Raw genomic sequence first — 23,815 nt, 5'->3', positions numbered from 1 at the left:
GTTCTCCTTTTTAAATGTGATCTTAGCATGTGGTCTCAAACAAGAGGGTCATTAATTCATCCTCGGTGGCATTAAGAGTTGCAACCACGCATATGGTTAAAGTCAGAGCTACAGTAATAATTTGACTCCACCAATACATCTACATAAATTTTTAATAATTACACTACAAAGAAAGTAGGTTGCCCTATTCTGTCTAGAGCAATTCCAGCTCTTTATAAACCAAATAGCGACAGTTTCCTTCCTGTAGGTGTTTTAGAGGAAGAAGATACTCTGGAGTAAAGCCCCACATCCACATCACTTTAGTGGGATTGATGTGTTCAGACTCACAAAATCATTCTCATTTGGCCAGTGGGCGTTTTATCTGTCAAAAGTCTCAAGACGCTGAATTTAATATAATACAGTTCATGGAGGAAAGAAGTGAAGGAGGAAAGGAAAGAGGGGGGAAGCAAAGAAGAAAGAAGAAGGGAGGAAGGAGAGTGGAGAATGGAGCTCTGTTCCTAGTGAGTGTGTGACCTTGAATAGGCCCATTGTTCCCCAAGGCCTCCTTTCCTTATCAGTAGAAAAGCATTGAACTAACCCTTTGATGTTCAATGTTGTTGTTTTTTTTAAACACTGAAGGTCTTTCTTCCCTAAATTAAATCAATCGAATCCACTGTATACATAGTGGACTTCAAATTTCGGCAGTATGCCCTCTGATCTAATGCAGATCCCAATGTTACCATAAATACATATGAACGCTGGATAAAACAAAAATAAAAGTTGTAAATAAAGTTGATCTTGAAGGGAGACTGAAAAATCCCAACTCGCAGGAAATAAGAAGGAAACCTAGTTCTACAAAGGAAGCCTCAGCTGCACAGAAGGGAGTGGAGCCCTGGACATAGATTCTCATGCCTTGGGGCTGTGATTTTTATCCCCATTCAGAGATCAAAGATGAAGGTTTAATGTGGGGTATGCTTTGTTTAAGGCAGTGAGTCAGGACTGAAGGCCCTGCCTGAAGGTGGAAACTGACAAAGGCTGCCTTCTCTATTTAAAGGGGGTAGAAAAACTACCCATCAACCAGAGGAAGCAGTAAGGAAGTTCCCACTAGCCTGGGGTTCTGTGTGGGAAAATGAAAAGTCTCTCTGGAAAACTGAGCCAAAGTCTTTGCCACACACAGATGTAGATCTAAATTTAAACATTATATGATAAAAAGAATCCTGAAAAAATAAAATGGAAACTGGATTAGGACCACAAAATCTGTGAAGCCCTAGCAAATGTAACTTTAAAAATCCTTGGAGGGAAGTATCCACAATCTGGCATGCACGGGCTTTCTACAGAAAACAATAACCCCCTTTAAAAAAAAAAAAAAAAAAGCTTCCAATAAAAATTACTAACCATTTGAGTTAATGAACCACCAGAAAGGAAAAACAGACCCAACCAATGAAAGGACTAGCGGTTCCAATATTTTAGATAATGTCACCATTTGAAGAAACTGTAAAATGAGTATGTTTAAAATCATTAAGTAAATTAAATGGTAAATATAATGAAAGAGAACAGGCAATATTGAAAAGGAACCAAATAAAAATTCTAGAAATGAAAAAACATAGTCACAGAGATTTAAAATTGAATAGGTACATTAACATCAAGTTTAAAAACATAGTTGAAGAGAGAAATCAGGCAGTAGAAATGGGAAGTGTGATGTAAATAGAATGAGAAGGTCAACTGCAAGGAGGAAATGTCAGGGAGAAGCAGGCATTTAAAAGAGAATACGTAAGAATTTTATATAATTATTAAAGATAAAAACCCTTACATTCAAAAATTACAGATCCCAACAAAATAAATCAGTATAAATGTACATCTCATTATGTCTTTTTTTTTTAATGTACATCTTGACACAGCCAACCATGGATAAGAGAAATTCTTTAAAATCAGAAACAAAAGACAAATTTTCTACAAAGAATAACAGTTGGGTGGACAGCAGACTTCTTGTTGGTGAGGAAATATCTTGAAAGTGCTCAGAGAACATAACAGTCAATCTAGAAGTTTCTGCCCAACCAGTTCTTCAAGATTCTACTTTTTGCAAACCCCCTAAATATAAAGCAGACAAGATAGAATCCTACTGGTAAATTACATATTTAATAAAAAAAAGTGATTTATGCCCCACTGGAAGGTGTGACCACCATTGGAGAGACTGCTTTGAATACGTAAAATGGCCCCACAGCAGGGTTTTAGAGAAAGCCACACACAAAATTCATTCACTGTATCATTGGTCAAGCTCCTATAGCCAAGTGGGCAAGTGACTGTAGCCAAGAAATTCCATTCGGACTTACACATCGTGCTGCAGGAGATTATCAGTGAGATTCATGTATAAATGCAAGACTCTTAAAATCTTCACAGTATTTACAATTCATGGCTACATGGAGCGTGACCAGAAAAATCTTGTGGTCCCACATCAAGGCTCACTGGTTATCAGATGGAAAAGAAACTGAGGTGGAGTTAGGCACTTTTGTTTTTTTGAAAAATGTTTTCCAAATCTGTGACCTTTGTGATGACCACTGGCCATGAGCAGAAAGCGTGCTGATGCTTTCAAGGTAATGAACACACTCAATCTTAAAGAGCACATTTTGAATACAGTTATTTGGAAATGTTTTCATTGTCACCGTGTCACCAATAATGACATTGCCTATGAAAACAATATTACCTGGACACCTTCAAAATTTGCAGACAGAATTTTTTTGTGTTAAATGTCATCCAAATTAAGAGTTATAGTATGTTTTAAATACACTTATTTAAAACATATTCTGACTAATATGCATGAGTGACTGACACTAGAGAAGATGGAAATCAGTGGCTTTTTCTCAACAAAAACCTTCACAGACAGGTAGGTGGCATTAAAATATGAATGATGGGCCCGGGCTGGTGTGGCTCAGTGGATTGAGCACCAGCCTGCAAACAAAAGGGTCTCCAGTTCGATTCCAAGTCAGGGCACATACCTGGGTTGTAGGCCAGGTCCCCAGGAGGGGGCATGAAGAGGCAACCACCCATTTGTGTTTCTCTCCCTCTCTTTCTCCCTCTCTTCCCCTCTCTAAAAATAAATAAAATATTTTTTTTAATCTTTTTTTTAAAAATGAAGAAGCAGGGTGTCATTCTTCATTCTGCATAGAAATATTTACATGGCTGGGACTAAACTGAGAAGTTACTACTTTTGGTTGTAGGCTGAGTCTTTAGATTTTTTCTGAAAAGACTATTAATGTTGGGGAATCTGATTCTTAGACAATTAATCTTTTAAATGTATTCCTTAGAATTATATTAACTACAACTCTCGACATTTCAATGCAGTGGTTTTCTAAATCCTATAAATGTTCATTTCTATGATATCATTCCATTTTGTTTTATAACTTTTGGTAACATGCTCCTGTTATACAGTGTCTTATAGTGAACATCTTCTCTCTTGTCCTTGTATTAAGGACACATCTTTTTTTAGCTAAGGAAAGATAAGTATTGATGTGTTAAAAGACTTGCCCAAAATTATATCTGAGTGGTGTTAACACCAAGCTTCCTCTCTATCTCCCATTCTTGAATGTAGAAATCTAGTCCTCTGCCATGAGATCCCCTGATTCACCCCCAAGGCCAGGATTGTTCCATTGAATCACATACAATTCATAGTATCTTTTCTATGCCCATCTGTTCCCCCATTTTACTCCATAGGTCTCACACTTTCTATTTTAGTGACTCAGCCGAGTCCTGCCATGGGCGCTGTCACCCTTGTATGGCGCAGAGAGCAAGGTTTTTTGGTCCCAAACGATATCGCTGTTAGAGATCTTCCCCCAAAATATTTTTAATAATAGAGCCTATATGTATTAGCTTTAGATTTTGGTGCTTTCCATGGCTCACTGGGAATTCTCCGGTGGTTTCTCTCAAGGGTCAAGAGAAACCACAGAAAAAGGTTGCTCACATTTATGTCTGATAACTTGAAGGTTGTACTGTCCACATGGGCAGCTTTTTCAGATCTAAAGAGCATATGGAAATTTCAGATGTCACAGATTCGTGGATGTTTCTTACATACAATAATTATTATTGTTATTACTGATATTCATAATTATTTATTTAGCACTTCAGTTGTCCCAGGTGCTGTGATAAGCACCTTACAGAGACTACCTCTCTCCCTCCTCACAAAAGCCCTGTGAGTAGGAGGCTGTTACTCTTCGCTTCACACAGAGACAGTGCACGTGGCCCCAGCAGATGGAGTGTCTTTGCCAGGGTCACGTGTAGACGGTAGCAGAGTCAGAGTGTAGCCCCAGATGGTCTTACTCTTGAGCTTTTACATTAACTTCTACATCTCATAAAAAGTCCCATTTCTAGTCTCTAGAAGTGAGTTGGCAATTTGAAAATTGTTTTTAACAAAGCATGTGTTGTTTGAAAGAGCATTTTGATCTGCTCGAAAGTTGTGATGTTTCTGCCCTACGTTTCTGGATGGTTGTTTAAATGCTTCCCATGTTTCATTTGCAGGCCCAAGAAGCTAGTATTAAAAGCTTTCAAACAATATTGGTTCATCTTTAAAGACACGTCCATAGCCTACTTTAAAAATAAGGAACTTGAACAAGGAGAACCAATAGAAAAATTAAATCTTAGAGGTAAGAGGGTTCTACATCTTGCTGTGGCTTGTCAGGAGCCAGCAAGCAGATGGGAGCTAAGACCGCTGTCACTGAAGCGAGCTTGCCTTCCAGTGTGGCGCTGTGTTCACAATGGCGGTTGACCTGTCCCTCCCGTTCCCCGCACATGGGCCTGGGGTGTAGTTTAAACATGTAGTTTAACCATGTAAACATGGTTATTTCTAGTCTGCTGTTTCTTCTTTCCCGGTGTGTCCAAGTGGTGGTAATTGGCATCATAAGTATGGTATATTGTAGGATCCTGAAAAGCTTTCTGAATCCCAGGACAGTGATGTTTAATTCAATGTTGCTTTAGTGCCTATTCTAATTTCTGAAAGGGACCGTGAGTGTACTGCTTACTCTATTAGTTGAAATATTTTATAACCTTATCATTTCCCTTATCATTGTGGCAGAGAATTTTCTGTGCTGTAATTTATTTTAAAGTTCATGTTCATAATCATTCCTATAGGTTAGGATAGCCAAATCAGCCTTTAAAATGAATTCAATTGATGATATATTTCAGAAAGTCATAAAAGAAAATATTTTCCTCTATCCATTGTTTGTAAGTCTTAGTTATCCTTTAATTAATGTTATCAACGTGCTCCTCCATTTTTCAGAAGAGAGCCAGATCTGAGGGGCTTATGTTCAAAGTCTTTATTTTGGATGCACACCTGATATTTATATAACACCTTCCTCAGAACTCGGTTGTGACGCTGCCTTTTTTTATTCAGGCTGTGAAGTTGTGCCAGATGTGAATGTAGCAGGAAGAAAATTTGGAATCAAGCTACTGATCCCTGTTGCTGATGGTATGAATGAGGTGTATCTGAGATGTGACCATGTGAGTACAACCATACAAATGTTCAGTCAGCTTGCCTTTACTGAACCCAAGGACAAGCCACCTGAGGTGTTTTCTCAAACGAGAACAGTGTTGTATCGGTCAGCTGTTGCATTGTAACAACCACAAAATCACAATGACATGTAACCACATATAACAACGGCCAATATACACTCGTCTCTGAGACATCTGCAGGTAGGCTGGGTGGATGATCCAGGCTGGCGTCAGCCAGGCAGATCTGCTTCGAGCCGTGGGTCTGGCTAAGCGTGGCTCTTCACTGCAGCTCAGGCTCATTGTATTTATTCTGGGTCCCAGGCTGCCTGGGGAGGCCCTTCCCATAGTGATGGCAGAAATGCAAGAGGACAACTGAAAACGTGTGAGACCTCCCAACACTTAGGCTTGCAATTGGTACACTGTCATTGCCACTGTCATTTCCACTCACATCCCATTGGCCAAAGCAAGCCTCATGGCTGGGCCCAAAATCAAGAGGTGGGAATTATACTCTGGCTCTGGTGGGAGGGGCTATAAAATTACATGGCAGAGGGTGTGGAGATGGAGGCCAGTAATACAGTGTAACCACACCTACCATCGCTGTGAAGAATTATACTCCTCAGCTGCATCCCCTCAGCTTCTGAGACCACTCCTGTTTGCTCCCTAAAGTTAAAAAAAAAAAAATTATCAGACATGAAAGATAGAAGGCACCACTGTCTGGTTCAGATCTTACCAATGGCCCTGATTCCTACTGTGGGGTTAGTCCTGATAGGCCAGGGCACAAATAATATGGGAACTGAGAGAGATCAGATATGATCTGAAAATGGAAATATCTATCAAGGAAGGCTGTCTTGTATTTGAGGTTTTCAGCTGTGATCCATGGCACATGTCTTTGGTTCATCTTTAAATTCATGGAATTTATCAAGACTGACATTGCTCTTCTCTAGCCCTTTATCATCTAGACACTCAACACAGGAATCAAAAGTCACTGTTGAGTGTTAAACTAGGTGATGAACAGCCACTCAGAACATATGCCACTTTAATCTTACCATGCCTGGAAGGTGACAGCCTTGTATTAGGAGGATGAAAGCCCAAATCCTGCTGTTCCCAATAGGATGGCTTTGCACTTGAACTTGATTCTCGGCCCTCCTGTGTTTGCTGCAGGAGAATCAATATGCCCACTGGATGGCTGCCTGCATCTTGGCATCGAAGGGCAAAACCATGGCAGATAGCTCCTACCAGCCAGAGGTCCTCAACATCCTTTCTTTTCTGAGGATGAAAAACCGGAACTTGACATCTCCAGTGGCTTCCAGTGTTGAAAACATGGACGTGAACCCGGAATGTTTCGTGTCACCTCGGTGTGCAAAGAAACACAAGTCTAAGCAGGTACTGCTAATCTTGTTGGGGTGATTGTTCACAGCAAATTCTGTGTTTTCTGAAATAAAATGAGGCATTAAAATGAATGAGGAATTAAAATCAGTTGATGGACAAACTTGACTATAGACTGGGTATTAGATGATATTAAGAAATTATTGTTAATTATATTAGAGGTAAGTGTACTGCTAACTGAATATAGCAATATGCCCTGAGGTAATTTAATTAAAAACAAAGTGATTTAATCCCTACAAATTAAAATTTCAGATTATGCTTCCATAAGCATGGGTTAAATGTCAAACATATAAACTGATTCAGATGGACCCATTGTCCTTGGACACACACTGCCCCAGAAAGAGGAACCCAAAACTCCATCTGCATGAACCTTAGAAGCTCTTGTGTTGGTTGATCTTGTTTCTGCATCTCCCTGGTGATTTGCTTGGGGGGAGGGGGGGACATGAATGAGAATGAGTTATCCCAGTAGAGCTGCAGCTGGGCCTCGCATTCATCTTTCTCATAGGGATCTGCAGCTCCAATGGGATGATTATAGAGCAGTCAGTGCCTGCTAGGAGGGTTTGATGTCTCTTGTTTCTGTTCAGCTGGCAGCCCGGATTATGGAAGCCCACCAGAACGTAGCCCAGATGTCCCTGGTAGAAGCCAAGCTGCGATTCATTCAGGCGTGGCAGTCTCTACCTGAATTCGGCCTTACCTATTACCTTGTCAGGTAATTACAATGTTTGCTTACCTCTCTTACTTTCCATTCAATTTTAAGTGGCTTTCTCAGGACCCAGTTTATTCTCACTTGGTCTAGAATGTAGAACTCGTTTTATTTTTGAATACTGCCCTTTCACAAATGGCCCAAAACTTTTGCTGCTCATAAAGATCCTCCATACCATGGTCCAAAATGCCAATACCCATGAATCCTAGCTGAAGGTGGGAAAGGAAATGTGGTCCTTCTGGGATGGCAACATTTGCAAAACCAGACAGAGAAATCACCTGTTGGTTTGATGAAATCTGACCTCCTTTCATGTCAAGTTGCCCCCCGACTAGACTATAAGATCTGTGAAGTCAAGAATTTTCTGTCCGTAGTATCGGTGTCCAGAAGGGGGCCTGGCATACACAGTTGGTGCTAATTTTGAATTAGTTAATTTGACCCCCCCTCTTATTTTGCTGCCCTGTAATGTCAGTTTCACTTAAAGAATATCTTCAGGACAGCCTTAATTCTCTCCATTCTTCCTGTCCTCTGTATCACAATAGAAGTGCCCTTCTATTGAAAGGCACTATAGAAAGTTAATCCCTCATTGCCCACTCTTTGTAAATGACATAGAAATGTTGGCATTATTTATCTTTAAGAAGTTGTATGTGAGTAAACATCACATTACAGGAAGCAGTTGCTTCTTTTAATTAATTTTTGTTCCAGATTTAAAGGAAGCAAGAAAGATGACATTCTGGGAGTTTCATATAATAGGCTGATTAGAATCGATGCAACCACTGGGATTCCAATCACCACATGGAGATTCACCAATATGAAACAGTGGAATGTAAACTGGGAAATCCGCCAGGTAAAGGGAAAGTTCGGCCTATATTTGGTGTTGCGCCTGTGTGTGCCTTCAAAGTTGCAGATTATTCTGAGTTAAAAAGCTGGTTTTATATTTAGAATTCAGAAACCACAAGCATGTGGCACTTGTTTGCTAAAATAATCACAGGCAATTCTGGGCAGTTTCCTAACAAGCCTAGACCAAAAGTGTTTTCAGCTAACCCCACTCATTGGCTTTGTCTCCATAGAGACTCCAAAATTGCTGAGCAGCTTGATTAATTTCCTCCAACTCAGCATAGGATTATATAAGACTTAGGCTGATAATTACTTGGCAGAAACTGCATGAGATGCAATTGTCACCCAGAATAAATCCAAAGAAAGGCCTTCTCTGACTGGCTGCCAAAAGGTCTACCTGGTTGGGGATTCAGATGTCCCTCTGCCCACCTGGAGAGCATTCCAGGCCCAAAGAGGAAAAACTGCTGGAGAAGCAAGTGAGGTGCACAGGGACGGCTGAGAAAAGCTTTGCCTCTTGAACGTAGGAATCCTCGAACTCTCAGCGCCCCATCATCTACACCCAGGGAACTTAGTTCGGGCCAAGGCGACATCACGGGAAATTCTAGGTGAAGATAGAGTACCTTAGTATCCTGCTAAGGTACAGAATCTCTCTTACCTCATTGCCTCAGTTTTCCAGCAGAAAACCATGAACAGCACACCACAGTAAGAGACTCACACTCTTTTAAAGGACTCTGTCAGCGATTCCTGTCAGCAGGGCTGTTAACCGTCTGGGTGCTCATTTGTGGAATGAAGGTCCGAGACTAGATGACTTCCAAGGGAGTGGTTCTAAAATCTTGTTATATAGAAAGATCACCGGGGGAGTTTTAAATGACTGCTGCTCAGGCCGCTCCCAAGACCAATTAAAGCCGAATGAGTAGAGACAGTAGCTGGTTCCTCCAGTGATCTGAGTGCAATGGGCAGCCAGGGTTGAGAGCCCTTAATGTCTCCGTTTCTGCTTAGAGTTCAGGACTTTCAGCTGGGAGGGGCTGAGAGCCCGTGGCTGGAGGAAATTTCAGGCGGGTCTTTTATACTCCATTAAAAAGTCTGTAAAGTGCCTACCCTTTGCACAAGGAGTTCTTAGAAAGTTCTACTTCTACACAACAGACGGGCAGAAAGTCTGTGTGTGTTGGGAGTTAGAATGTTTTGCCAGGTTCGCAGCCAAGTTGAAGCCACACGAGGGCGCAGAGAGCAGACATGTTTTCTGTAAGCAGTTAGTGGAAGTGGTGGTTTTTTGTGGGTTTTGGAGGGAAATCCATCTGTCAGCCATCTCAACAGTCCTCAGCTGTGGGGCCACCTCCAGCAAAGCAACTTCTTTCTCACCTTTCCTTGTCAGAGGTTAAGCTTACCCGTGTCTTCCCTTCCAGGTGGCGATCGAGTTTGACCAGAATGTCTCCATTGCGTTCACCTGCCTGAGTGCAGATTGCAAGGTTGTGCACGAATACATCGGTGGCTACATTTTCCTGTCCACCCGCTCCAAGGACCAGAATGAAACACTCGACGAGGACCTGTTCCACAAGCTGACAGGCGGTCAGGAATGAAGCTAAGCAGACCTGCTGGGCCTACATACAGGGGGGCAAGCCAAAGGGGGTCCTCCCAGGACGGCAGGATCTGTGGCTCACACAGTGTGTAGATTCCAGACTGACAGACAATGTATATTCACCACCGGTCACCCAGATTCTTGCCTTGTTTCAAACACACTGCCTGGCTCACCCCTTTGCTTACTTTGCCTTGTGCTACCTACAGTGAAAGGAGCCTCAGTTGCCTGTAAACCGGGAGGGCGGGAGAAAGGATAGTACTCTGAGGTTACTCTAAGGCCCAGCATGTACCTTCAGTTCTGTGACTTACAGAATCTGCAAGTGTATGGCTAGAAGTTGCTCCTCTGCTTATCTGCTTATCTGCTCCATTGCCAAGTCAGCAAAGAAAACAGAAACTTTAAAAGCACATGTGGCAAGCACACATCTTACTCCACAAACTCAGGTTTGAAAAGAAATAGGTCATTCCTCAACAGAACTGCTTTTAGCTCCCATCTTGTGAATATGGCAGAGGGAATCCACACATTTCCCACGAAGGTCAAGGTTTGGCATTAGAGTGAGGAGAATTGGTGACAAGGGATCAGAGCAATGGCCCTCCGTGTCATCAGTCCACAGTGACTTCTACCAAGGGGACCACTGGCCCAATCTGGTTTGGACACTGGTCCTCTCAGGTTACTGCTGCCTCCCGCAAGTCCCATTGCATTCTAGGGATCTCTCGACCACCTTCATGTCTTTCTTGATGACATGGGTGACACAGGTACAGGGAACCTGTTCCTCAGCTCAGCCCTATGTCTCTACTGCTCCTACCCAGGGCCGGGGCTCAGGAAGACAGTTCTTTCTGTTCATAAAACCACTTCTCCACATCCACGCTTCCAATGAAGTCTCCATCCCACTGGTCATGAAGAGCAGGGCAGAACACAGGCCAGGCCCATGCTCAAAGCCCACCATGTTCAAGGGCTGACGGCTGTCTACATGGCCTTCGGCTGGTGTGGGGGCAGGGCAGCCTTGTTCTTATCACTTCTCAGTGTTCTCCTGGATTGGTGTCTGTTTAGGTGGCTTCTGGCCTTCCCCATTAAAGACCTTGGCTTTCGTAAATCGAAAGCGGATCATGCACTTTTCTCTCTGCTTCTCTCTCAGACATGAGCGTGGGCCAAGGAGCAGCTGCCTCGGTTGTCATATTCTATTTTGGTTTGTCGGCACTGGCAGGAGTGGGGTTTTGAGGAAGTGAAAAGCAATACCAACAGTAGTGGGGAATATCAGATAGTATTTTATTATTTTGTTATAATGTTCTTTTGTCACACGAAGGACTTGGGGTGCCAGGGTAATGCAGAGGCTGCACTTCCACTTTGAAGTTCTCTAAGATGCAAGCTTCAGGTGGCCTGGCTGGAGCTCAGACACCAGAAAAACACCAGCTAGCTGTTGCTTTATTTCCCAAAAAAGCCTTTTGAGAAGAGAGAACTCCAGAATTCCTGGAGCCACAATGAGGCGGCCTTGCGTAGGGGCCCCGGAACCCCGAGTCAGAAACTGTCCCTGGAAATCTCCTTCGGCCTCTCCTTAGAGGTCAGTGTGACTGAACACTCCCCTGGCTGCGGCCGAACTTCTGAGGCCCACCTTTAAAGCTCAGAGGTGGCTTAGGCACTTGGAAAATCTGATCCGTGGCATAAAGAATTTCATCTGAAATGTTTTATATACAAACTAGTGCCGAGCATAGTGTATTAAGCTTGGCATTGGTCATTTCTATAGAGTCCTGGGCTCTATTACCTTAGAAGCTACTCAGGTCTGTAAGATTATGTTGGGCCCTACACTGAAATAGTGCCCCCGATGTGACAGGTCACCTGTCTGCCGTCAAGTACAGCTCTGTGTAACTTACCAGAGCCGACCTTCAGTGTAGCCCTCTTCCTTGGCGTTTCAGGGTTGTCTGACATTTCCATGAAAACACTCAAAGGAGTTGACTGAGTTTAACCGAACTTTCAGGGAACGTTTCTCCCTTGTCCACACAGTCACATCCCAGAGGAATAAACAAGTGTGAGACAGAAATCTTAAATGCTGCTGTTATTCCAAAGGGCAACATAAGGATATTTTTTTACTTAGGGTGCAAAAAGTCATCTGACTAATGATGAAGTTTTAAATTAATGTGCCTTTCAATCCCATTTGCTTTCTTATCTACACTAGACTGGGAAATCTGCCTTTTTTATTATTTTTATATGACTTTTAAATTAAATGGTTTATACGGACTTAAATATGCCTAGTGTGTTCTTTCCAAGCTGCTGTCTCTCACAAGATGAACATTTTTCTCTGTTATGGAAAAGGATGCAACTTCCTGGTTCAACATGCGATTTTCCTGACAGTTCTGAGGTTTGCGCTTGTTCTCCCCAGTGAGAGTGACTTCAAACCTGTTGGTTTCAGCTCCTTTCTCATCGACCTCCACTAGATTTCCTGACGTACCGTGAGCTCTTCTGTTCTGTGTATACCTTTTGGAAAAAGTACCACAGAACAAGGAAACATCCAGAGGCAGAGGAGCATCAGAGGGTCTCTGATTCAATGGCCAAACATCAAGGGCATTTCTCTGATTTATTCATAGACGGTCCATATGGACAGTGATGTACCCCTTAATGCAATTCTCACACCAACCCATAGGGGGCAGGAAGAGTTTGCCTTCTCATTTCACAAAGGAGAAAACAGGCCCAGGTGGGAGGGGGGTTGGTGGATTGGGGGAAGTAGGTGAAGGGATTGAGAAGTACAAATTGGCAGTTACAAAACAGTCATTCGAATGTAAAGTACAAGATAAGGAATATAGTCAATACTATTGTAACAACTGTATGATGCCTGGGAGGTACTTCATAAGTCCAACCACTGTGCTGTACTCCTGAAACTAATATAAAATTGAATGTCAACTGTAATTGAAAAAAAAGGTAACTGTGCCCCAGGTAACACCAGTAAGCAGCGGAACCAGATTCAAAACCAGGTTTGTCTTAATGCCAAAGGCCACAAAGCTTAAACCTGCAAATCCCATCCTTCCATTTCCCACACTGCTCAGCGTTGAAATGCCTGTGCTCATCCCCAGCCCCAGTGCAGGCTTCCCCTGAGTTCCCCCTGTCCCTCACACTGGTAGGAGAGGGTGAGGGGTGCTGGGCAGTGCCTGTCACGACATTAGCTGTGGGAGGTGGATCAGAAAGTTGGGAGCCAGAGAAATGAGTTGCCTGGAGAGTTTTATTTATGAGTCTGGGAAAGCTGTTTCTAGTCCCAGGTCAAAAAAGTAAGCAAATGAGCCCTGGCCAGTGTGGCTCAGTTGGTTGGAGCGTCATCCCATAAACCAAACCAAAAGATCACAGGTTCAATTCCCAGTCAGGGCACATACCTAGGTTGCAGATTCGAGCGCAATTGGGGCATGTACCAGAGGCATCCAATTGATGTCTCTCTCTCTCTCTCTCTCTCTCTCTCTCTCTCTCTCTCTCTCTCTCTCTCTCCCCCCTCTCAGATCAATAAACTTATCCTCAGGTGAGGATTTTTTTTTAAGTAAGCAAGTGAGTAATTTGAAAACAGCTTTGATTTGTAGGCACTAGAAGCCAAAACATCTTGCAATATTTACTTTCTAAAATCACTAAAAATTTCTTTTAATTATTACTTCTTTTTCACTTCAGTACATTTAACATCTCATTTATTTTCATTATTTTCCCACACAAATGTGATTTTCCCACCTCCTACCCTCCCTCCTCTTCTACCCCAGAATCTCTGGGGAAGAGTGATGGTGGGAGGGAGCATTTTTCTTCCAATATTTTGCCCCTTTCTTCCCTTATCCCTCCTACCTCCAGGGGCCTTTGGGTCCTGGAAATTATGGATGGAAAAATTAAAGGTGACTCAGCACCTGGCCCTTTCTGAAGTTAAAGTTTCCCCATCCCCTTTCTCAACACCTGCTACCTCTGGAGCTGCGTGGAAACACTGAGTGCTATTAGAGGAGAATAAAACATCAGCCTGCTCCTTTCTCTGTCCTCACAAGCGCCTGTGCTGGCCCTGGACTCCCCTACAAGCGCCTGTGCTGGCCCTGGACTCCCGCTGCCGCAGGTTCTCTGACTTCTTTAGAGCAGAACCCTTCTTGCCCAATAAAAGATAGGATTCTAGCTAGCCCTCCTTGAGCCCGGAGACCCATGGAAGCCACTTTGGGTAACACCAGATTACGTGATTCAGAAAAAGCCTCCCCACATTTGCCCACACATCCCAGGCCACATCAAGACTCAGTTACCTCTAAAGGGCCCCTACGAACTAAAACACACATAAACAGAATGGCAGTTAGAGGTTTCTCTCCGGATGTACCAATGCTCCCAACTAACAACTGTGGAAAAGATTCTTTTGACTAAATAGATTTACATCCTTCCTCTGACCCACTGTGTGATCTTGAAGTCCCATAATTCCCCTGAGTGCCTCGGTTTCTTCAGCTGTTACAGAGGAAAAATCCCATAGCCACTTCCCCTCAGGGGACTTCCAAATAATGAGTGTTGTCTGCAAACTTAACGGGATATTATTTCTATTCTTCCGTGTAACACAGAAGCTCCAAGTCATGGAGCTGTGTAAGTGCTCATGATATTCTGAAAAATCCACCAGAGGACCAGCAGGTGTGGGCGCGCCATGTATTATTCACATCACAGGGGAGCGCACTGATAGCAGCAGACCGGTGGGGATGGGTGGGAAAGTAGCCATGCCTCCTCCAGCCTTGTGCTACTTACAGGTTAGGGAGGCAGCAGTGGCAGCAGGGAGGGAGCCACCATGGCTTGTGAGACACAGGGGCCTTGAGAGACTGTTTTCTTCATTCCTTATGGCTGATGGCCAGGCAGCCATCTGTTCTCCGAGGTGGAGGGGCCGTGTCTTGAGCTACCCCACATTCTGCCAGTGGAAGTTGAGAGGTGAGGCCATTGGCTGCTCCTTGAGATCCCTGGGATGCAAAAGTGAGCCCTGTTGGGGAGGCGGAACCATTTGAGACGTGCCCAGAGACTCGAGGGAGGGGAGAGTTCAAAGCCCCAAGCCGGAGTTGTCTGATTCAGAGGTCTTGGTGCCCCCAAAGAGGGACCATGACAGAAAGGAAAGTGAAGATTACAAAAAAATTTTTTTTTGAAATTAGATATATTTAAGAAAAGAGTAGGAGTTTGCACAGGACCTGGGCCCTGGGGTCAACACATAGGCACAAGTGTTGCTGATGGGGTGGCACGTTTAGGCCTAGTACCTGGTTTGGGCTGGTAAAGAAAAGCCCACTGTGCCCACTGTGGCAGTCAGGAGAGAGCAAGGTCACTCCTGCTAGCAACACTGTGGAAGGCCAGGGAGCCAGTGCTGTAATAGTGGGGTCTCCAGGAACCGGGCAGGGCTGGGGATGGAGGTGCTTACACAGGGGCCCTGGATCTCTGTGCTACCACCTAAAGTGTTCCCAAAGAGCCAGGCCAGCCCATATGACCCAGTGTCATCTGAATAAATGTAGCGTGACCAGTGTTTCCTTCTAGGTATTACAAAGCACACACACCCAATTTCAGAATGGAAAAGCACCCCTGTTGCTATGGAGAGTTGGATACTGAAATTAAACCCACACAGATGGCAGCTTGAGGCCTTGCATTTCAGAGTGTGGTCCTTGGACCAGCAGCACTTGTCAGCAATGCAGAATCTCACAACACCAGGACTATGGTGAATCAAGCGAGGCACCAGGGCACAGCATTTAAGGAGCCTTCGTGAACATAAGGGCCATGCAGTGCCAATCTAGGTGCCTCTTTGCCTCACCCCGGTACACACTAAAGTTTGAGAAGCTCTGGCCTAAGACACATAGCATGCAGTTGGCAGGGAGGAATCGTCAAGTAAGAGTGTAAATGACAGAAACTGTAAGCCGGTGTACTGAGTTAACCAATGTCCCCCACAACTTCATGTCTACCCAGAACCTGTGAATAATAACTTATTTGGAAATAAGGTCTTCAGAGATGTAATCAAGTTAAGATGAGGTCATACTAAATTGGGGTGAGTCCTCAATCCAGTATGACTGGTGTCCTTTTAAGAAGCGAGAAGAGACACATAGAGACAGGGAGAGAGGAGGCCGTGTGACGTTGGAGGCAGAGATTACAGTGATGCAGCTGCAAACCAGGGAATGCTGGCAGCCACCAGAAACTAGAAAGGGGCCAGGAGGGCTTCTTCCCGAGAACCTTCAGAGAAGGCATGGTCCTGCTTACACTTGACTTCAAGACTCCAGAACTGTGAGAAAATTAATTTCTGTTTGAAGCCACCAGTCTTGTGGTAGTTTGTTAGGGCAGTTCTAGGAAAATAATGCAGCCAGAATTTTTACATCTTTAAAAATGGAGATGCTGCCTTCCCTACCATGTCGCTGGGCTATTGGAAAGAATGTGAGAGAATAATAAAAGATGTTTTAAAAACTATAAAATGCAATATGAATGTAAAGTATTTTTTATTTTTAATAAGAACATTTTTTCAACTATAAAAGTATTTCTGTAGATGTTGTCAAAAAAGTATGATAGTTTGTGTGATTATTACTCAGCAAATACTTGCTCCGCTCCCACTATGGGTAATTATTCCTGCCCCACTGATGTGGGCTTGGCCACATGACTTCCTTTGGTCAATGGTTTTTTTAGTGGATATGATGTGAGCAGAGGCCTCCAATGTGCTTGTACAATTTGGCTGGCCCCTTGCACTCCTGCCATCTACTGTGAGACCAGGTCCCCCAGTTCATCACCTGGGCTCAGAATGAGACTCATGCAGCAGATCTGAACTCAGTCCACAGCCTGGAGCCAAGTCTAGCTAGATCAGCCGACCCACAGACTATTAATATGGGAATAAATTCTTGCTACTGTAAGCCAGTGAGTTTGGGGGTAGTTTGCTAAGCAGCACTATTGTAGAATAGTTAATACATGCTGAAATATCACAAAAAGGATGAAATCTATCCACACTAGCACTATTCAAAGATGCACACTGTTGGCATTTTGAAGTGTGTCTTTCTAGTCTTTATACTATCCTGTATTCTGATTTTTGTTTTTGTATTGTAATATGACATCTATTAAGTCATCCCAGATCCGTGAAAAAAAGAATCTATATGAGTCCTGGCTGAATGCAAAGCATGGAGCTTTGATCCTGCCCTAAAGAATTCAAAAACTTCTCATGTGGAACATGGTGCTATATCTCTTAAGATATTTTTTTCCTTTTCTTTTCTTGTTTTTTCCACCTTCAACCATTTCCCCCATCTGCCACTCTCATGTGTGGCAGACAGTGTTTGTTCTCTGTCTCTATTAATTCAGTTTGTTTATATTCCACATATAAGTGAAAATTATATGGTATTTGTCTTTTTCTGTCTGACTTATTTCACTTAGCACAAAAACCTCAAGGTCCATCCATGTTCTCTCAAATAGCAAGATTTTCTTTTTTATAGCTAAATAATATTGCATCGTATGTGTATACCATGTTTTCTTCATGCATTCATCCACTGGCAAACGCCTAGGTTGGCTGCATGTCTTGATCATAGTGAATAATGTACATGGGGGTGCAGATATCTCCTCAAGATGGTTGTTTCATCTCCTGTAGGTAAATACTCAGCAGTGGAATTGCTGGATCACATGGTAGCTCTATTTTTAATTTTTTTTTTTAAGGAACCACTATACTGCTTTTCATAGTGGCTGTGCCAGTTTACATCCCCATTTTAAGGTATTTTCTTCCTTGCTTTTCTAATCCTATCTAGTAAATTCTCTTACTAATTCTAAACTTAATCATGTCTTCACCGTAGCCCAAAGCTAAGCACATTAGTCTGATCAAAAAGGACACTGGAACAACAGTAGAGGAAAATCCAAGCCCCAGTTTGAGAGCGTCTCCTCATCTGTAAAACAAGGGTTAAGACTGTGGGTCTTTGCAGCCCTCTGGACTCCAGCATTCTTTCATTATGGTCCATTTTCCCCCACAATCAAGTCGAGGTACATTCCCCACTCTGATGTAATAATTCAGGGTCTTTGCACCATGTATGTACTTTTCTTCCAAATCTGGCCACTCTCTGCCAACACAGCCCCATTATCTGAATCAGGCCGCAGAGTTCTAAAGTTCCGATTTTGTGGCAGGTTGGCAGGCTGCCAGGCTGCCAAAGCACTCAAATATGCCCCAGGGGCAAAAAGGATACCAGGAGGTTAGATGGGCATGTCAACCAATGTTAGAGCAAGTGAATCGGGCCTCTTCCTCCCCAAAGAGCAATCTTAATGATAATGAGCTAATGTTGCACGGCTAAAAGAATTAGAATGCTAACATGTATTAAGATCTATCCCTTGTGCTTCCCATGAGTTCTCTCAACTCAGTCTGGGTTGAGAGGTGGGTGAGGTAGGTATCATGAGCACCATTGTACAAATTAGGAAATGTACAGTGGTGTGCTGGTTAATGTTTTATAATTCTACGGGTGGTATCATCAGCACCATTGTACAAATTAGGAAATGTACAGTGGTGTGCTGGTTAATGTTTTATAATTCTACGGGTGGAAGGGAACCCCAATTTGCCAATTTCCCTGGTGTAAATACTCCCACCACAGCCAACATGACATCAGTGAACACAGAATTAGAGAGATATTAAAACACTCAGCTCTCCGACAGGGGCGAGCCAGCTTTAGCACACACTGGAACTGTGTACAGAAAAGTCAACAACTTGTCAAGGTCACCCCGCTAGAATGTGGGAAGTGAGGAGCTGAACTTCGACCTTCTGACCTGAGCTATGCTCTAGCACTACTCTTGATATTCCTATGTGAATGGCAAGGCCTCTTGAGCTAAGAGCCCTAGGTTGACTTTATTTGTGATAATACCCCTGGGGTGATTTTTCCCAGAACATAGTTAGGTAAGGACTACCAAACCTCCACGGTCATTTTTTCCTCCAATTATATTACACCAGATTTCAAATGCTGAAAGAGTGAAAATTTCTACTACAAAAATCTTCAGATCCCAATTGCTGGCCCACTTGTCCAATATGACATTTGATTGCAATTCTGGGTCAGAGGTGCAGTTCAGGAGGGGAGGAGACAGTTCTCCCTTCTCCACAACAGAGCAAACACCAGACAATGGCCAGAGACTACCCCATTTACCCGCAACCCCATGACTGATTCTGAACTTAATCATATTTTGGTTCTGGTCTTGCCATTCCATATAAATGATTAATGTCAATTCCACCAGAGAGATTAATGTCAATTCCTGAGAGACTTAGCTCTGTTTATATACTCTGAGTGAAATGTTCTCATCCTGACCTTTTTCTCCCCTTATAAATGGCCCTTTAAATCAGGGAGACATCAGGAGAGCACAGAAATGGGCAGCCAAACACTTGACAAGAAGCTGTTGAGTAATTCCTTGCTTACAACCTAAGTAAAGTTTTCTCTAGGATAAAGGGCTGCAAACACAAATGCCTTCTGGGATAGGTGATGGATGTGGGCACAGTCGATCAGACATGAGAGCACAGGGATTTGTGCGGCATGCCCTGCCTAGTATTCACGTGTTTTGAACATATGTGTAAACATATATCTAATATATCTGAGAACTTAATGTAGCTAATTGGGCCTACAGTTGTTAAGCCATGCTAGGGTTCAGACCATTGTAATTCAATCACACTCACATATATATTACATGTAATATATTTTTCTGTTATTAGTCTATACAATTCATGCAATATAAATATGTGTAATTTATATCACATATTTTATATAATTTATATATAAATGTATGTAATTTATCTCTAAATTATTGCATATTTTTATATAATTTATGTTACATATAATTTATATTTAAATCATAATATTAAATACATTATATAATTTAAATACTGTATTTAATATATAATTTATATAATATACTTATATATACATAGATTTCTATCCATTAGAATTGCTTATCTACAAGAAAAAGACAATCGCAAATTATAGAGGCTTAAACAAGGGAGGTTTCTCTCTCTTTCACCTAAAACTCTCAGGATGAGCCTACGCCAGTAAGGCATACGTACATATAATGTCAGGGCCCACATCCTTTCGCCTTCCCACTCTACCAAGCGTGGCTTCTGCTCACAAAGTCAACTCATGGTGCAACATGCTGCTTTAGCTCCAGGCATTAAGTCACGTGGCTTCAATTAACTACAAGGAAGGTTGAAATATTTGGTCTTTATTCAAAGAAGCCATGGGCTCAACTAGAAATAAGGGTTCTTTTAGTGATAAAGAAGGTGAGAATAGATATTGGGAGACAAGAATCTCCCTCAGTCACAAGTACTTGCTATGTGCCAGGCATTATGCTATCTGCTAAGGATAATATATTGAACAGAGCTTATAATCCAGCAAGAGACAGATGTCTAAGCAAATAACACTATAATGCTATACAATTAGTATTATTCTTGATATATGGAAAAGACATGAGAATTTAAAAAAAGGAGGTAATAATTGATTTTGTTAGAATCAGGAGCAAATTAGGAAGAATTTCCCAAAGGAAGGGACCTTTAGGCTTGGCCTTGAAAAATGAGTAAGATTTTGCCAAGTGGGAAGAAGAGTAGGATAAGGTCAAGCTTGGCAGAGGGGCCATTAGTAGAGAGAGAGCCAGTGAATGTTCTTATCCATGAGGTGCCGTGATCGGACTTGCATTTCAGAAATATAAGTCTGTCAACTGAGGGAGGAAGGAGGGCAGAGGCCACAGTGGAATTGGGAGAGTTGGTTTAGAGGCTGCTGTGACAGCTGACTTAAAAGGCTTGAGGACTGGAGCTAAGCCAGTGGAAAGAGAGGTGGGGCAATCGGAGAGCTGTCTCTGAACTAAAATCAGCAGACTTTGTGATTGTAGCAACACCATTATTTGCCTACCAAAGCCATCTCCCTTCTTCCTTGCTAACACAACTTGATTTAGGCGCCAGTGATGGATTGTTATTGTTCTGCACCATCATGACAATCCTATTCCCCAACATCCTACTTTCTTTGCAGGTAGCCATAGGACCCAGTTTTGACCAATGAGGCCTAACAGGAAGTGTGCTATGAAGAATTCTGGGAAATTTTTTCTATCCTGATAAAAAGAATGATATGCTTTATCTTCCCCCTTCTGCATTCTACCTGACTTGAATGTGGATGTGATGCCTGGAGGTACAGCAGCCATCTTGCAACCAGAAAGCAACATGCATGAAGATAAAGGGAATACATTAAAGATGTGGAGCCTAAAAACAAACCAAAAAAAGTTTGTCATCATGGAGCAGTTGAAGAGATATCAGTAGCTGCCTAATTTTGGATTTTTTGTTATGTAAGAAAAATAGCAAATATGTTTAAGCCACTATTAAGTGGATTTTCTGTAACTTACAGCTGAATATACTCCTGATTGATTGTGGTGAACAGTAAACAAGTGAATTACGAGAGTAATGAAACAGAGGATCAAGCTTGACCTACAGTCTCTTGTTTGGCTAGTTAGGTAGATGGCAATCCCACTGGTAAAAAGAATACTGGAGGGAAAGGAAGAAAGTATAGCAATAAACATAGTGATAAGTTTGGTTTGGGTAACTCTAAGGCCTCAATCACTCCTGACATTATGTGATTCTATGAAGTATGAGTGGACCTCCACAAGTGTGCTGCTTAAAACATCCTGAGACCTCCCCTTAGGAAATTCTTAGCACAGCCTTATTCACCTTATTTGGGATGTCCTTACTATTCATGAATCTTACTTCCTTTCAGGATGATCAAGGGGTTTTTTGGAAATATCGAAGGCAGGGAGTCAGGAGACTGTGAGAAATAAAATCTTTTGGTAAATGATTTAATAAATAAAAATAACCCCAGTGATTATTTTGTGTATGTATGTGTGTGTGAATCATAAGCTCCTTCTGAAAGCAACTCCAGAACAAGAATTACATATTTTCAACACTGAAAGCTTCATTTGCAAAAGGAGATCACCTACCAAGTAACTGCTCAAAACCAAGTCTTGTCACATAACTTTCTTAAAATCACTTTCAGGAGTTGGTGATCCAAATGTCCTCTCAAGTAAAATATATAGGTATTTTCCATGTTCTCAATACTCCTAAAAAAAGAAATGGTCTCAGAGTTCTCATCTTGGATTCTTCCTCGGACTTTATGAAACTAATCCTGCTTCTTCCAGAAATACAGTGGAAAAAGAACATCATGCCTCCCTTCTAAAAGGAGTACGGTGAACAAGAATTGATCAGCAACTTCCTAGAATTTGGAGTATCTCTCATAGGTTCCATACTTAGTATTAATAATCACCAATAAAGTAATTTTGTTCTTAATATGTTGTTAAGGATTAATAATCATATAGTCATAATCTACATCATCTTTAGTAATGACAGGAAGCCATACTGTTAAAATCCACTTTTCAAGAAAATGCTTAACATTCCAACTCTCTGAAATCACTATGTTGTACCTTTTCTTCTCAGCCCTCAACACCTGTCCTCAGTTGATGAGCTCACCTGTACATTATTGAGCAGAGTGAAGTCATCAGCTGGGAACAGCCGCATCTTTCCACTCCACATCAATCCTCACAATGTCCTTCTACCCTCCTGCCCCAATGAGGCAAGTGCCCGATCCCCAGCCTTCGAGTACTGTTTGCTCACGACCTCCAAAGGACTTTATTCCTGCAGTTTCTTCTTCTCTCTTCTGCATCATTCCCCCCCTCCCATCTCCTAGTACGTTCTCATCCAGCTGCAAACATGTTCTCTCTCTGCGAGGGTTTTAAAACATGGTTGCAAATTCTTTGACTGTCTTCACATCAAGAGGTGGGGGTCTATGCCCCCCCCCTTTAAATCTAGGTGGATCTGTGTCTGGAATGACCAACAGAGTACGGCAGATGTGATGCTATGTGACTTCTACATGTAGGGGGGGAAAGGCCCTGTAGCTTCTGTCTGGTTCACAGGATACTCACTTTTGGAGACCTGAGCCTATTGAACTTACAAGAGTTTCAATTATCCTGAAGCCACCATGCCAGAGAGGGCACAAATAAGGCACTCCAATTTAGAGTCTCCGGTGAGCGCAGTCTTTTAGCTATCCCCACCAAGGTACCAGACCTATAGGTGAAGCCACCTTGAACCCTCAAAACCAGCCCTTTCAACAGGTGAGCACTACCACCGCCTCCAGTCAATGCTATGTGAAACAAGAGAATCATCCAGCCAAGCTCTGACCAAATTCCTGACCCACAGACTCATGGAATAGAATCTAATGACTGTTACTTCAAGTCACTAACTACAGTTTAGGGTATTTGTTTAGGCAGCCATAGATAACTACAATAATACATCCCACCTTGAAAAGGTTTTAAACTCCCTTACCCCATTTTTCTGCTCCTTCTCACAATGAAACTTCTTCAAAGACTTAAGAAGTCTGTAAGGTACACTTTCTCATCATGTCCTTAACTCACTCCTCTCTGGCTTCTGTCCCTGTCCCCAACTAGACCCTGCTCTCGTCCAGGTCATAAATATCCTCCATTATTCAGCCTCTTGAAACCTGCTTGCCTGTGTCTTCCTTAATGAAACACAACTCTCTCAACTTCTCAACTTTCATGATTCTAAACTTTCCTGAGTTTTCTTCCACCTCCCTGGCCGCCTCCTCTCCTGCTAGGCAGATTCCTCCTCCTCTGCCCCACCTTCAAATGTCCCCTTCTCCTCTCTCTCTACACACTTTCCCCAAGTGTCCTCAATCAGTCTATTGGCATTAAGCACCCTCTCTCTGGCAATGCCTCCAACGGTAGCTCTCCAGCTCTGACCTCTCCCTAGAATTCCACAGTTAGATGTCCAGTTATCTCCTCAACATCTCGTTTGGAGGTTTAACAGACACCTCACACTTAATATGCCAAGTCAGGGCTTGTGATTTTCCTAGACTTCTCTATGCCAGTAAATGGCATCTCAATTCATCCAGTCC

At 42.6% G+C, this 23,815-nt stretch overlaps 1 protein-coding gene across 3 annotated transcripts in view; it reads left to right on the top strand.

The window, feature by feature from the left end:
- The window catches only part of FERMT1 (FERM domain containing kindlin 1), a 33,403-nt gene extending 23,098 nt beyond the window's left edge, over positions 1 to 10,305 (top strand). For all 3 annotated transcript variants that reach the window (XM_053926531.1, XM_053926532.1, XM_024559506.4), the window contains exons 10-15: positions 4,489 to 4,613; positions 5,360 to 5,466; positions 6,619 to 6,840; positions 7,428 to 7,552; positions 8,249 to 8,390; positions 9,784 to 10,305. In XM_053926531.1, the coding sequence (XP_053782506.1) occupies positions 4,489 to 4,613; positions 5,360 to 5,466; positions 6,619 to 6,840; positions 7,428 to 7,552; positions 8,249 to 8,390; positions 9,784 to 9,957 (895 nt within the window). In that variant the 3' untranslated portion in view covers positions 9,958 to 10,305. The remainder of the gene's footprint in view (positions 1 to 4,488; positions 4,614 to 5,359; positions 5,467 to 6,618; positions 6,841 to 7,427; positions 7,553 to 8,248; positions 8,391 to 9,783) is intronic.
- The last annotated feature ends 13,510 nt before the right edge of the window (positions 10,306 to 23,815 follow it).

The sequence above is a fragment of the Desmodus rotundus genome, chromosome 6 (assembly GCF_022682495.2).
Source record: "Desmodus rotundus isolate HL8 chromosome 6, HLdesRot8A.1, whole genome shotgun sequence".
Taxonomy (NCBI): Eukaryota; Metazoa; Chordata; class Mammalia; order Chiroptera; family Phyllostomidae; genus Desmodus; species Desmodus rotundus.
The sequence above is the reverse complement of the archived record's forward strand: the minus strand, read 5'-3'. Positions and strand labels throughout refer to the sequence as shown.